At 49.3% G+C, this 13499-nt stretch overlaps 2 protein-coding genes and 1 pseudogene across 2 annotated transcripts; 2 read left to right on the top strand and 1 right to left on the bottom strand.

The window, feature by feature from the left end:
• Positions 1-408: 408 nt before the first annotated feature.
• LOC123431009 (AP2-like ethylene-responsive transcription factor AIL5) lies at positions 409-4811 on the top strand. The gene is made up of 9 exons (XM_045114831.1): positions 409-624; positions 725-1079; positions 1401-1483; positions 1646-1654; positions 1745-1833; positions 1965-2038; positions 2233-2283; positions 2387-2463; positions 3519-4811. The coding sequence occupies exons 1-9, from the start codon at positions 564-566 to the stop codon at positions 4163-4165; spliced, it is 1446 nt and encodes a 481-aa protein (XP_044970766.1). The 5' UTR covers positions 409-563; the 3' UTR covers positions 4166-4811.
• A 2065-nt stretch (positions 4812-6876) lies between these two features.
• On the bottom strand, positions 6877-7546 carry LOC123431008 (YEATS domain-containing protein 2-like). Its single transcript, XM_045114830.1, has one exon. The coding sequence runs from the start codon at positions 7526-7528 to the stop codon at positions 7061-7063; it is 468 nt and encodes a 155-aa protein (XP_044970765.1). The 5' UTR covers positions 7529-7546; the 3' UTR covers positions 6877-7060.
• Positions 7547-8427: 881 nt separating this feature from the next.
• Positions 8428-9099, top strand: LOC123428851 (annotated as a pseudogene).
• The last annotated feature ends 4400 nt before the right edge of the window (positions 9100-13499 follow it).

Genomic DNA, 13499 nt, shown 5'->3' with positions numbered 1-13499 from the left:
GAAAAGCACGGCGCGTGAAGTGTGAACAAAGGAGGCCTGGTAGAAAAGAAAGGAGCCAAGGCAGAGCGGCAGGAAGAGGCCGATGTAGCCTATCCGTTCAGCGTCACGCCATGGCGTGGCGTGCATGGCCCTCCTTTGCTTCCAAGGCGGTCAAGGATGCCGCCCGCGCCACGCCTACACCTGTAAAACACCCCCGTCCCATCTTCTCACCTCACCGTAGAAGAGAACACCGTCCGGCTGCCACCACGGCGAGTCCACCGGCCCGGCGGTTGAGCAAAAGGCCAAGGGCAAGGGCAGGGAGGGGCGGGGGGGTGAAAAGCATCTCTCACCGCCTCGGAACCCACATAGAAATATACCGCGGCTGGCAGGAGGCACTCGCGCCGTGTCGTCTGCTTCCTCTATTTTAACGCCCGCCCAGTCCACCGCCCATTCTTCACCGCCGCAGAACACCAATAGCCTCCCTCCCTCCCCCCGCCTCTTTCTCGAGAAGAGAAACAGCGCTCGCATCCATCGAGGAGCTTGCTGGTCGGAGTAGGATTACTCATCATCCTTCTGTTCTGACCATGGACATGGACGCCGCGCATGGCCACTACCCGTGGCTCAACTTCTCCCTCGCTCACCACTGTCAGTACTACTACCATCCCACGATCCCTTCCTTCTCTTGCTCAGTCACCTTCTTGGTCGTCGCGCTGATGGGTATGTATGTGTGTGTATGCATGTGCAGGCGAGATGGAGGAGGAGGAGCGGGGAGCGGCCGCCGAGCTGGCCGCCATCGCCGGGGCCGGGCCGCCGCCCAAGCTCGAGGACTTCCTCGGGGGCGGCGCCAACCGCAACGGGGGGAGTAATAATGGCGCCGACCAGGCTGTTTCTGCAGCGACGGCGGAGATGTACGACTCGGAGCTCAAGTTCTTGGCCGCCGGATTCCTGAGCGGCTCTGCCGGAACCACGGCGCCCACCGTGTCCCCGGCGGCGGCTCCTCAGGAGCAGGCCGACCCGAAGATGCCGGCCCCGGCGCCGGAGCAGAAGAAGGCCGTCGACTCCTTCGGCCAGAGGACCTCCATCTACCGTGGCGTCACGCGGTAAGCCAGCTCTCTATGCATGGCGTTGATCCTTCTAGCTGTTTGGCCAAGAAACCTACCAAGAGGTTGTCCTGTCTGGGTTCTTGCCTTCTTGAGCTCTCTACTGCTTGCATGCAAATATCTGGCCGATATTCGTCTGGATGCAAATAAATACATAAATACATATCACACAAATTAACCACTAACTACATAGAAAAGCAGAAATGATACTAGAACTAATCTCAAGTTGTTCATTCGGCAAAATAAGGAGCTCTTTTCCTATGCTCGATCAAGTTTTAGCCCTCTCGTCTGATTTTACTGCCCGTTTTGGGTGATTTTTAGGCACCGTTGGACGGGAAGGTATGAGGCGCATCTGTGGGACAACAGCTGCCGTCGTGAAGGCCAGAGCCGCAAGGGCCGGCAAGGTGACCACACGATACTACTCACCATGCATACACGTCCGCGAATGATCAAATCCATTCATCATTTTGCTGTTTCTAACTTGTGCTTCTTGATGTTCTTACCATGTCAACTTGATGTGTTATTTCTCCTTCATGGCTGTTATTCCTGGCGTCATCTCCCTCCAGTGTACCTCGGTGAGAAAACGAGAGCCTTCTAGCTCTTCCATTAAAAAAATGTATCTGTGTGGGTGAAGCTAAAGTGTTGTCGATGCATGGAAACAACAGGTGGCTATGATAAGGAGGAGAAGGCGGCAAGGGCGTACGATCTTGCCGCGTTGAAGTACTGGGGGTCTAGCACCACCACCAACTTCCCGGTAAGATGATATATAGACGGATTGCATGATTGCCAAAACTCCTGGATATGTGCAAGAATGTGCAGCAAAGCATGGGCATATCTACCGATGTGCTGGGTGTGTATCTTTATCCGGCAAGTGTTCTTTTTTAGGTTGCCGACTATGAAAAGGAGGTGGAGGAGATGAAGCACATGACACGCCAGGAGTTTGTAGCTTCACTTAGGAGGTACTTGCATACATATGGGCTACTAATCATCACTCCTTCTAGTCTTCTAATGTTGCACTAGCATTGTGTGCATGCTTACATGCATGCATGGACATTCTATATATACTATGCATGTTTGATCACTTATACACTAGCATTTTTTTTATGTTATTCAAGTGATTTTGATGACGAAAAAAACATGTAATCTGGTGCAGGAAGAGTAGTGGATTCTCCCGTGGCGCTTCCATATACAGGGGTGTCACAAGGTTCATATTCTCCTCTCCATTTGTTTGCTTGTGTGTTAACCATGTTTGCCATCTTGCATGTGGTGTCATCTAAAAATGGTATGTTTTGCATTCTATCATCTAGACATCACCAGCATGGTCGATGGCAGGCGAGGATCGGACGGGTTGCCGGCAACAAGGACCTATACCTCGGAACATTCAGTGAGTATATACATCCTTGTGCAAACTATGTTTAATTTGTGTACTCGGATGAAGATATGCATGCATGTTCGGCTACTTTCTCTCACTGCACCCATTGCATACTAAACCAAGACATTTTTATTAAACCAAGATATATCTTTGCTACCTTACATTACCTCTTTTGTTCCCAAAAAGAGATAAGAGATATATGTGGGTAAATTAACTAAGAATTAAGTGAGGGTACAATCTTCCCAAAGCTTAGTTGGGTAATGAAATCTCAAGTAGGAGGGGAGCACGTGTTCGTGTTAGCCCTCCCCTCGAAGCGGGCATTAGTCGCATCTTTCCATCAACAACCACATTACAATACTGTTGCCGTGCACGTAGGTTCATCTTAATTTACAGTCTGTTCGTACAGGTCTTGTAGCTAGATTCGTCGACATATTTTTTATCTAGGTCAAAAACCATCTAGTTTGACCGGATGCACCCATGGACCACGTGTATCTACAGGCGGCATGCCCACACTTGATTCCAGTTTGTCATCTTTTATGATGGTTTTGGGGCTTTGGAAAAAGGAGTGTGTGTAATGCTCAGATGGGAGCCTGAACACTTTCCTTCCTGCATTGCATGTAGCAACCTGTATTTAGAACTTGGAATATAGTTGCTGTTTTCACGGCCAGCTTTCCACAAAGCGTCTGACCGGTGATTATATTAGGAGAGTATCTTACTGAGATGGCCATTATTGCACTCGGTTTAACTAAGCTCATTGCACTCATGGGCTTGTCAGTACTAGCAGGTAATTAGTCAAAAGTCCTAGTGATGCAGCTTGCATTGCTGTCTAGGAGCTGGAAATCCATGGCATTCTTCTGCATGCTTTTGTCTATGTCCTGGTACCATATGTTTCATCTCTGTTTTTCTTTTCAAGCATTTTTTTCCTGCGTTGTCTTTCTTTTTTGTAGTAGTGAAAAATGTATATATGTTGATTTTAATGCAAAATACTTCCTCATGAAGAATATTGCTTGATCTCCAACAACTGACATTTTGATAAAATCTAACAACTGAAATGCTATCTAAAATAGGCACCGAGGAGGAAGCCGCGGAGGCCTACGACATCGCGGCGATCAAGTTCCGGGGCCTGAACGCGGTGACCAACTTCGAGATCGGCCGGTACAACGTGGAGAGCATCATCAGCAGCAACCTCCCGATCGGCAACATGTCCGGCGGCGCAGGGCGGGGCAGCAAGGCCCTGGAGTCCAGCTCCCCGGAGGCCGCCGCATTGCCCGTGGAAGCGCCGCACGCGCTGGCGTTCACGGCGCTGCCGATGAAGTACGACCAGCAGCAGCAGGACTACCTGTCGTTCCTGGCCCTGCAGCACCACCAGCAGGGCAACCTGCAGGGGCTGGGCTACGGGCTCTACAGCTCCGGCGTCAACCTCGACTTCGCCAACGCCGGCGCAGGCGGCGGCGCGATGGCGCCTCACTGCTACGGCAGCAACGGCGTCGACTTGCATCTTCAGCAGCACGATGATCAGCAGCAGCAGCAGCACGAGGGGCAGGAGCAGCAGCAGCAGCAGCATGATCACCACCAGTCCATGGGGTTCGGCACGTCGACGCCCATGGCGGCTTTCAGCAGCGGCGGGCCCTATGAAAGCTCGGTGACGGCAGGGTCCTTTGGATACTACCCAAATGTGGCAGCCTTTCAGACGCCGATCTTTGGAATGGAATGATTCGGGGCGGTGGAGGCCCTGATGTCTTTGATGAGATCAAAGACTGCTTGCTTGCTGACATAGTTCTCACAATTCACACAACACAACAAGGAATTAAAGAGGATGAGGAGTTAAAAGAGGATGAGGAGGAAGGGGTGGTGGGTAGGGTACGGCACGACGATATGGTGCAAACATAGGAAGCAGCATGCATGGACGAGACGCTGACAGATGAGACGCAGGGGAGAAGAAGACCCCCGCCGCTGCGCTAACAACAAGCAAAGCAGGCTAGCTAGCGTTTGTTTCTGGTTGTAATTTCTGAACTTTTCTTCTCTTTTTTCCCTTTCGTAGCTTTGGCCACTTTGCGTTTGTGATGGTCCGGGCTTTGTTGTTTGCTGCCCCTTTGAGAGCTTAGCTTTGTCTTCTTTCTGCTGACATGATTCTGCTGGAGCCATCATAGTTTTAGCCAGCCAGCAAGCAAGCCAGCTCTGTGTAATGGAAGCAGAGCAGGGACATCTTTGTAGCTTTTGCTCTTTTGCGTCTTTTCTCTAGCTAGATCGATCGCTTTAAATTAGTGCCCCACCCCCCTGCAATGTACTCCTGGGCTGGCATGGTTGCTCCAGGGTTGTTAGTCAGAGAGGATATATATAAATTCCAAGGTTCTTGTTTACAGTCACTCAATGGAGTGGTACCATTGCAGTATCCGTAACTCTGAATTCTTAGCTTACTGGCAATAGCTTCCTGAGAAATATTACGCACATGTGGCGGTGTCTCGGTACTTGAATGTATGTGGATCATGGATATCTGAATAGTGCTTACAGTTTGATTGGAAATAACGGGTGACAGTGCCAGGTTACCCTCGTGTTCCCCGGATGCAAATACAATCATCATCGGCATGCCGAATACAATCATCATCGGCATGCCGGCGAGCTGACATTCTTTGCTGCGTTATACTCCCTACGTCCCAAAATAATATATACTAACTCTAGTACAAAATTAAGTTATTTTTAAGTCATTTATTTTCAAACGGAGAAAGTATTATATTTATACGTACATTTATTTTAAGAACATGTATACAGTAGTAGTACAATCCAGATCTCTCGTCACCATCTCTTTTCTGTCGGCCATGTATGTCCCGGTGTCGTAGCGTTTGATGCTGCAAAGTAACAAGCTAGCGAGCACTTTTTCAAAAGCCTTTCAGTGATCACATCCACGCATCGTTATTTGACACGTTTTCAGTTGTTGTCACGTTTTACGTTTTAAGTTTTTTTTTGAATTTTACTTTATTTATTTTTTTTGCACGTATTTTAATCTTTTTAGATTGGTTTTATGGATTTTTGGTGTTCATTTTTTCACCGGTCTTTCTTTCTTAGTTTTTGGACGATTTTATTAAAAAAAATATTTTTACACGAAAAACATGTTTTTTGTTTTTTTCGCGAGAGGCATGATTTTGCGTTCGTGAGAGACATGATTTTACTTTCCTAAGAGGCACGACTGTGCTTTTTGGAAACGAAAAAAATACGTTTTTTACGAGAGACACGGTTTTGCTCTCGTGAGAGCTCGAAAACGAAAAACACATTGTTTTTTTTCCATGTGAGACAGGGTTTTTCTTTCGTGAGAAATATAAAGAACAAGTTTTCTGTTTTTTTCTGTCACGAGAGGCACGGTTTTTCCGTCCAGTTTTTTTCGTTCTTTTTTTCATGAAAAAAAAATTCATCAAAACATATCAACATGAGATCTAGTTTTAAAGATCTCGACGCGAGAAACCCAATTGTGAAAACAGTTTTAGATTCAAACGCAATATTTAAAATAAAAAATGTTTTGAAAATACGGAATTACGAAAAAAGTGAAAAACTATCGGGTAACGACAAATGACGCATATACAGTGTGTCACTTATTGCAACCTAAGACTGATCCTTGTACTGCTCAATTAGTGATTTCGGCAATGCTGACACGTGGCATGCCATGTTTGGACCTCATCTGGGCCCGTCTTCTCACCGACGGCCCAGACTGACTAGTCGTCGCCTCCAGCCGGACGGCCCAGCGAGATTCCTCGATGGCATGGGCACCTGCGTGCTGGCACCACAGGGTCCACTCGTTCCTCGATCGTTGCTCTTCTGGACGGACGTCCACACGCTTCTTTGGTCAGGATCTGAGGCATCTCAGAGACTGAGACGGCTGGTGCTGCACAAAATGCATCAGTAGAGCTTCCTGACCGGACGTCTCCCATGCCGCCACCGTCGGATTCCCGATCCGGCCGTTCACCCATCGCCGTCTTCGGGACGGTGCTAGCTAGTAGTGCTCGCCGCAGCGGCTACGATGATGAACACACACAACGATCGAAAGGACAGAAGACCACAGTTTAACAGCACAGATTGCCTCCACCGGTGGTAGGCTCGGACGCCCAGTACTTACTAGAGCAAGTGAATCAGCCACCATGACACAGCGAAATGATCTTCACGAACATATAGCAAAACGATCTTCACAAACATGCATATAGCTGGACAAAATGCATCACCGGCGTCTCGGCCGTCGCCCATGCCGCCACCGAAGAACTGCTGACCCGTCCGTTTACCCGTCGGCGCCTCCGGGACGGTGCTAGCTACTGGCGCTCGCCGTCGTAGAGGTTACGACGAACAAAACGATCAAGAAAGATCAAAGTTCCATACACAACAGATTACCTATAGCTCACTACTCATGAGAACAATCGAATCAGCCACCATGGCACAGCAAAATGATCTTCACAAACATATAGCAGCACTGTGTACCTTACACCTGGTATATATTGCACAAGTGCAGATACATTGAACACATTGAACGGCATGGAAAATTCTAAAGAGAAGCAGAGTAAGCCGAGTCGTCCGTCAGGCAGAGGCAGGCAGGATGCAGCAACGTCCGTCGCCTGACGCGCTCAACTCCTTAACCGCCGCCCCCACCGCCTCCGTGGCCGCCTCCACCGCCGCCGCAGCCGCCGCCGCCACCGCCATCACCTCCGTAGCCGGCGCCGCTGCCGCTGCCCCAGCGCTCGCGGCGTCGTCGCTTGGCCCTCCCGTCGTCGGCGCAGCCGAACGCCGCGATGGCCACGACGGCGACCGCGGCCACAAGGACGAAGAGCAGAGCTCCGACGGTGCCGGGCGCGTGCCGCGCGGATCCGGCGGCGGCGAAGCCTCTCGCCAAGGCGAGATCCAACGCCCTCACCATTTTTAGCTGCTGGAGGCTCCGCCTTTTGTGTGAGCCAGCTGGAAAGACCGTCGACTTGGTTAAGAGGGTGGTAGAGGGTGTCTGTCCACTGATCCTGCTCGTCGAGACGCCACGCGCGTTGTCTATCATCCGACGCACATAAATTGCACCGGAATGCGATCGATCCGTCCGTGTGGCGAGCTGCATTTGGTTGCCACCACCACAACCAGCAGTAGCTGACGTTGTACAATGTTTTCTTTTCTTCTTCTTTCTGCGAAAAGGCCTAACCCCTCCGGCATCCGTGCGTCGACAGCGAAGCCGAACATCCAACACTGTGTGCATATATTTCAAACACAGTTTAACAGATCAGACGAAATTCTGGCGGACACGACGGATTTATCGGAACACATTCATTAGAGCACTTCAACAAGGTAACCCGTTTCGTTCGTTGGCGTCCGTTTGGGTCGACGTGGATACAAAAGTCGGTCCAATGCGTCGACACAAACGGACGCGCGTCCGCTTGACGTTCATTTGCCGACCCATTCACCGACCATCGAATTTGCATCGGCGCGGATACAAAACGGACGCGTGCGCCTTCTCCTCGTTCCGGGCTCGCTGGTCGGTGGCAGCCTCCATCATTTCCCTTCATTTTCCACAAAAGCCCTCCCGTCCGCGCGCGCTCTCGCCCCACCCCCGCCATGGACGACGACCTCGACGTCACCGCCAGCCTCGCCTCCCTCGCCTCGTCCGGCATGACGACCGCCCCCTCAGACAAAGGCAAGCACAAAACCGCCGCCGCACCCAAACCGAAGAAGACACTGACGCCCGAACAACGCACAAGGGAGCCGACCAAGAGGAAGGGCCGCAGGCACGCGGCGAGCGCGAGGGATGAAGCCATCGCGGCGGCCGTCATCGCCGCCGTCGCGCAACAGGAGGTCACGAACGCCCGCGTCACGGCAGCAACGAAGGAGGCGCTCTATATGCTAGGGTTAAACCCTAAGCAAGACGGCATCATCAACACCATCGTGGCCGTGGCCAACACCGGCTCATCCGCGTTCCCTCGAATGGTGTTGCCTGACTCGCCCCGCGTGTCGGCCTGCACCCCGATGCCCAGCATCTACGTCTACCCGTAGGCCTCCCGCCTCTTCGGGGAGTGCTCGCCGGAGGTGAGCGTGGTGGCGCCTTCCATGCCCGTACCAGCACCCATCGACCTCAACGCCACATCGGTGGCCGGTGGCTCGTCATCCGGAGGCGCGAGGAAACGCGCGCGACAGATGCCAGCCGACGTGCTGCCGGGCGCACGCAACCTGTTCGATGGAATGCCGGCCACCGACGACGATGACTACATGCAGAACTTGATCTTCGAGGGTGGTGCGCCGGCCGACGATCCCGCTGGCTACGATCCCGACGAGACACAAAGTCAGGACGGCCGAGGGGTGTTCACGCCTTCCACCTTTGATCGAGATCAGGCGTCCTTGATGCGTTATCAGGTCGGCATGGACATGGACGGCTTCCCACTCGACCATGAGTTTTCGAAGGACTACGAACAAGAGGAAGAGGGCGAGTGCGACATCGAAGGGGAGCCTTTGTTCGAGGACGAGCTCGCCAACCAAGCCGCATGGGCAAAGCAGCCGAAGCGCAAGAGCAAGCGGACCAAGGCATACACGGTGGCCGAGGACAAGCTTCTTTGCGAGTGTTGGAGAGACATTGGGCAAGACCCCAAGACGGGTGCCGAACAAAAACATTCAACTTTTTGGATTCAAGCGTGGAGGGCGTGATGAGCAAGAAGGACTCAAGGGAGGAGGAGCGTCGGCGTTACAATCAAAGAGCAAATGAACGCCTTCATGAAGATCCAAAAGGAGGAGGCTTGAGATGGACGCGGAGAAGCAAACCAAGATGCTTAAGATGGAGGCGGAGAAATAAGCCAAGATGCTAGAGATCGAGGCCGCCAACGCCAAGACCAAGGCGAAAGAAGTGGCTCTCGCAAGCATAATGACCGGGGTGAAGATCATGAAGGTGGATCTCAACACCGTGTCGCCAAGGAAGAGCCCGTGGTTCGAGAAGATGCAGGCCAACATGCTCAAGTTCGATGAGGAGTGATCTATGGCCGCGGACCTTTTTTTCGACAGGTGTGCTGGCATGACCACGGGGCCGCGATGGCATGGTCGAACTCAAGTCCCAACATTTTTGTGTGTGCTGGCATGTGTGTCGGCCGCTGACGAGTATGCCAGCATGAACTGTGTGGTGATTGTATGCCGGCGCTGGCATGGTGTCGACATGAGACATGGCCCCTGGCATGATCTATGATCGCGAGCCTTTTTTAAAAATTGTGTGCGGACATGAAATGGATCGGTGCGTTGGGAGCATTACCGACCTAAATCTAAAACAGGGCAGACGTCGGGCGGGTGATCGATCCAAACGGACAAAAAGCAGACAAAAACACCGTTTGTTTGGATCAGTCCATTGAAGTTGCTCTTATAATACGAATATTTTTCATATAAAGCCGAGATAATTAATTACATTTTGGAAAATTATTAAATAAATCATATTCTAAACCTAATCTAAATGATCACCGCATCCGTTTTCTGTATCCGGTCATGAGCCCCAAGAACTGAAGCTCCCGCTCTTGTCTTCGCATTTTTCAGTTCCACATCGACGCTCCCTAACTCCGCCCCGGAGCCCCGAGAATGAAACTATCCGCCTCCACATCGCCATCAAGCTTGGCTTCAACGCAAGGAGAGGAGCGGTGGCCTTCTTGGGACACGAGAGACGGTGACCTACCATGCACTATTCTTCCTCACCGTCACAGGCACCCGCCAACGTGCCGACTTCGTGGTCGTGGCGGGGCACGACCAGTGCGAAGCTGACGATGTCTTCCTCGTTGTCGCTCTTACCCCGCACCTCATTCGCCACCTCATTGAACTCCGTGTAGGCGGTTTTTAATTCCATCTAACGTTGGCGGTACAACCGCGATCGAGGCGGATCTCGCGGACGGAGTAATAGGACTCACCCAACACCTTTTGCTCGGGCACGTCCACTTCAGCACGACCGACACAATGGATGAGACGGCGGTGAGTAGATCCTTCGTGCGCATGTGCTTCTCGAGGAGGCCAATGTTTTAGGCCTGATCGGCCTGGTCATGTCGCAACATGGTCTCCTGCTCCTCTCGCGGCATGTTTGTGTAGTGCGTGCAGGCCTCGGCTTGAACGATGATAAACTCCGCATCCGTCTTCGTCAAGTTGAAGCTTTTGGAGCAGGCTGGTCCACCTCGTCCTCCTCCGCATCGAACTTATGAACAATCTAATGAAGGGAAATTACAAACACAAAACATGTATTTCATCCGATCCAGATTAATTATTGCAGATTTAGTATAAAGTAGTGACAAGCCCAATGGTACAAAGAAACAAACATATACTACGAGATGGTACAAATATATCCGCAAAAAGTCTGAAATTTTCATAGGCATAATATGACGGTGGTGCAATACTCTAACAGAGCGTATAACAGGCTGTAACACACTGTTCCCATATCTGTCAAGGACTGCCCTGCACGACGCGCTTCCTCAACAGCCTCCGCCCCCGCAACCGCCACCTCCTCCGCAGCCTCCTCCACCGCCGCCGCCACCACCACCCCAGTGGCGCCGACGTCGTTTAGGCTTCACACCCGGGCCATCGGCGCAGCTGAACACGGCGATAGCGACGACGGCGACGACGGCCACGAAGACGAAAGCTAGACCCACAACATTGCCAGGCGCAGAGAGGCCTTCGGCCGCAGCAAGATCCAGCATCCTAACCATCGTTGCGGATTGAGCTAGCTCCTTGAGCTTTGTGTGTAGGAAAAGTTGGCCCCTCGACCGGTACTTAAAGCCCCGACGGGACTGGGAGATGTACAAGAAGCTGCAAATGTCAACTGGATACCAGCTCTTGAAATTTTCAGATCATTACTCTGTCGATCACCTATTGAGGAGTGAACATTTGGCATTGTACTTGGTTATTGAAGTGAACAACTATTTTGACCTGAAATGGTTCTGAGGCAAGCTAGACCGTGTGTTTTCGTATAAGCAAATTTAAAAGGGTGTTGGATAAGTCTTAGACGCGTACGCGAATTCGTGTTAGTCAGCTATAGGAGATTGCACGGCACGTTCTCGCTGATCAGGCTGTAGTTTCCCAATCCTTGCTCGCAAATCGTTTGACAGAGAAGGGGAATTATTGTTGTGAAGACTGGTCATGGTCAAGGGCTCGCAAACTGTTGACAGAAAAGGGACCGGCTGCACGTAAGTCGCCTGCAAATTTATTTTGGGTAAGTTGATTTTCTGAGCCCTTCGATGAAAGATTTTGGACCCTCCTAACTGGCGAGTCCAGGGAGGTAGCACATGCGATTTTGGACCATCTTATAGTGTTGATCAGCTACTTGACAGTTGACACACAACCCCTATTTGAAGCTCAATGCATGGCCCATTCCCGATACGATGGGCTTTTCTCACTTTCTTTCCTTTTTTACTTTTATATATTTTTATTTTCCAGTGATGAGTCCAAGAAGAAATATAGGTTGACCCAAAGATCAGGGGGGTTTGGGCATTGAAAATTTGAAAGAAACGAATATATGCCTTCTTTCCAAATGGCTTTACAGGTTGTCCACAGAGACCGAGGGAATGTGGATTCAAATATTAAGAAATAAGTACCTATATTCTAAGACTTTGGCAAAGGTGAATTCTAGAGCAACCGATTCACTGTTCTGGAAAGGGTTAATGAAGATAAAGGTGACCTTTTGTCAGCGGGTCAAATTTATGGTTGGCAATGGGGCCTCAACAAGGTTTTGTGAAGATACTTGGCTTGGGGACACTCCTTTAGCACTTCAATATCCTATGCTTTATAATATTGCACAACGTAAAGAGGACTATGTGTCCATGGTACTACAATCGGTACCTCCCAATATGCACTTCAGGCGAGCTCTAGTGGGAGAATGCTGAATTGCATGGTTACATCTGGTCAGAAGACTTATGCAGGTGCAATTATCGGATCAAACAGACAGGGTGCGGTGGACTTTAGCTACGAATGGGGTATTCTCAGTAAAGTTCATGTACACGGATTTGATAAACACTGGACCATTGCCCAGATCAATACATATTTGGAATATCAAAGTGCCTCTAAGGATTAAAATCTTTATGTGGTTTATACACAAAGGGATGGTATTAACCAAAGATAAGTTGATAAAACGCAGGTGGGGAGAAAGACCTAACAGTTGTTATTGTCATCTGAGTGAAACAATAAGACATTTATTTCTAGACTGCATCCTTGCAAAACTACTATGGCACACTGTTCATATAGCTTTTAATGTTTCACCACCAACATGCATTACCTCGCTATTTACATTGGGGTCTGTGCTTTATTTTGGGCTATATGGAATACCAGGAATGATATGATTTTTAATAACTTTTTGCAGGTTATCTTCAAAGCAACGTCTTGGATCCGTACGTGGTCGTCACTCAGCCATGCGGACTCCAGGAAGCTTATGGATATTGGATGCAGCCGATGAAAGATGGTCGCACGGGCTATCTTCAACCGGTTTGGATGGTGTGCTAATCATAGGCTAGGTGTATAGGCATCGTAGTCTGTTTTTAGCTACGCCCAATATGGCAGTTATCTTGTCATTTTATCTTTGTTTTACTTTCGAGCTTCAGGACCTTGTGGATTTATGACTATTTGTCACTTTTTTAATAAAAATGGCTGCATGCATCGATTGATGCAGAGACCGGGGGCTAAGTTCCTCCTTTTCAATTTTTTTTTTTAATTTTCCATCTGTATACATTTTTATTTTCTTTATTTGATTTATGTTTTTATGAAACACATGTTCACAGGTGTATAATGTTTTAAAAAATCATGTTTTCTAAATACGTAAAAAATGAATATAATTTTTGTATACATGACCATTTCTAAATACATTATGCACATTTTATTCATCTATATGAAAATTTAAACACGAAAACTTTTAAATACATGCATGTTTTTTATATACATATATTTTTTAAAATACATGAAAAATCTTTTATTTCGTACATGCAAACAATTCTATGTGCATACATGACTTTTTTTCGAAATGTTTCAAATAATAAAAAAAATTATTTTAACTATAATTGAGAACATATTTTTAACTATATTTAAGATATTTTGACATATAA

The sequence above is a fragment of the Hordeum vulgare genome, chromosome 2H (assembly GCF_904849725.1).
Source record: "Hordeum vulgare subsp. vulgare chromosome 2H, MorexV3_pseudomolecules_assembly, whole genome shotgun sequence".
NCBI lineage: Eukaryota > Viridiplantae > Streptophyta > Magnoliopsida > Poales > Poaceae > Hordeum > Hordeum vulgare.
This window is presented reverse-complemented; position numbering and strand designations above follow the sequence as displayed.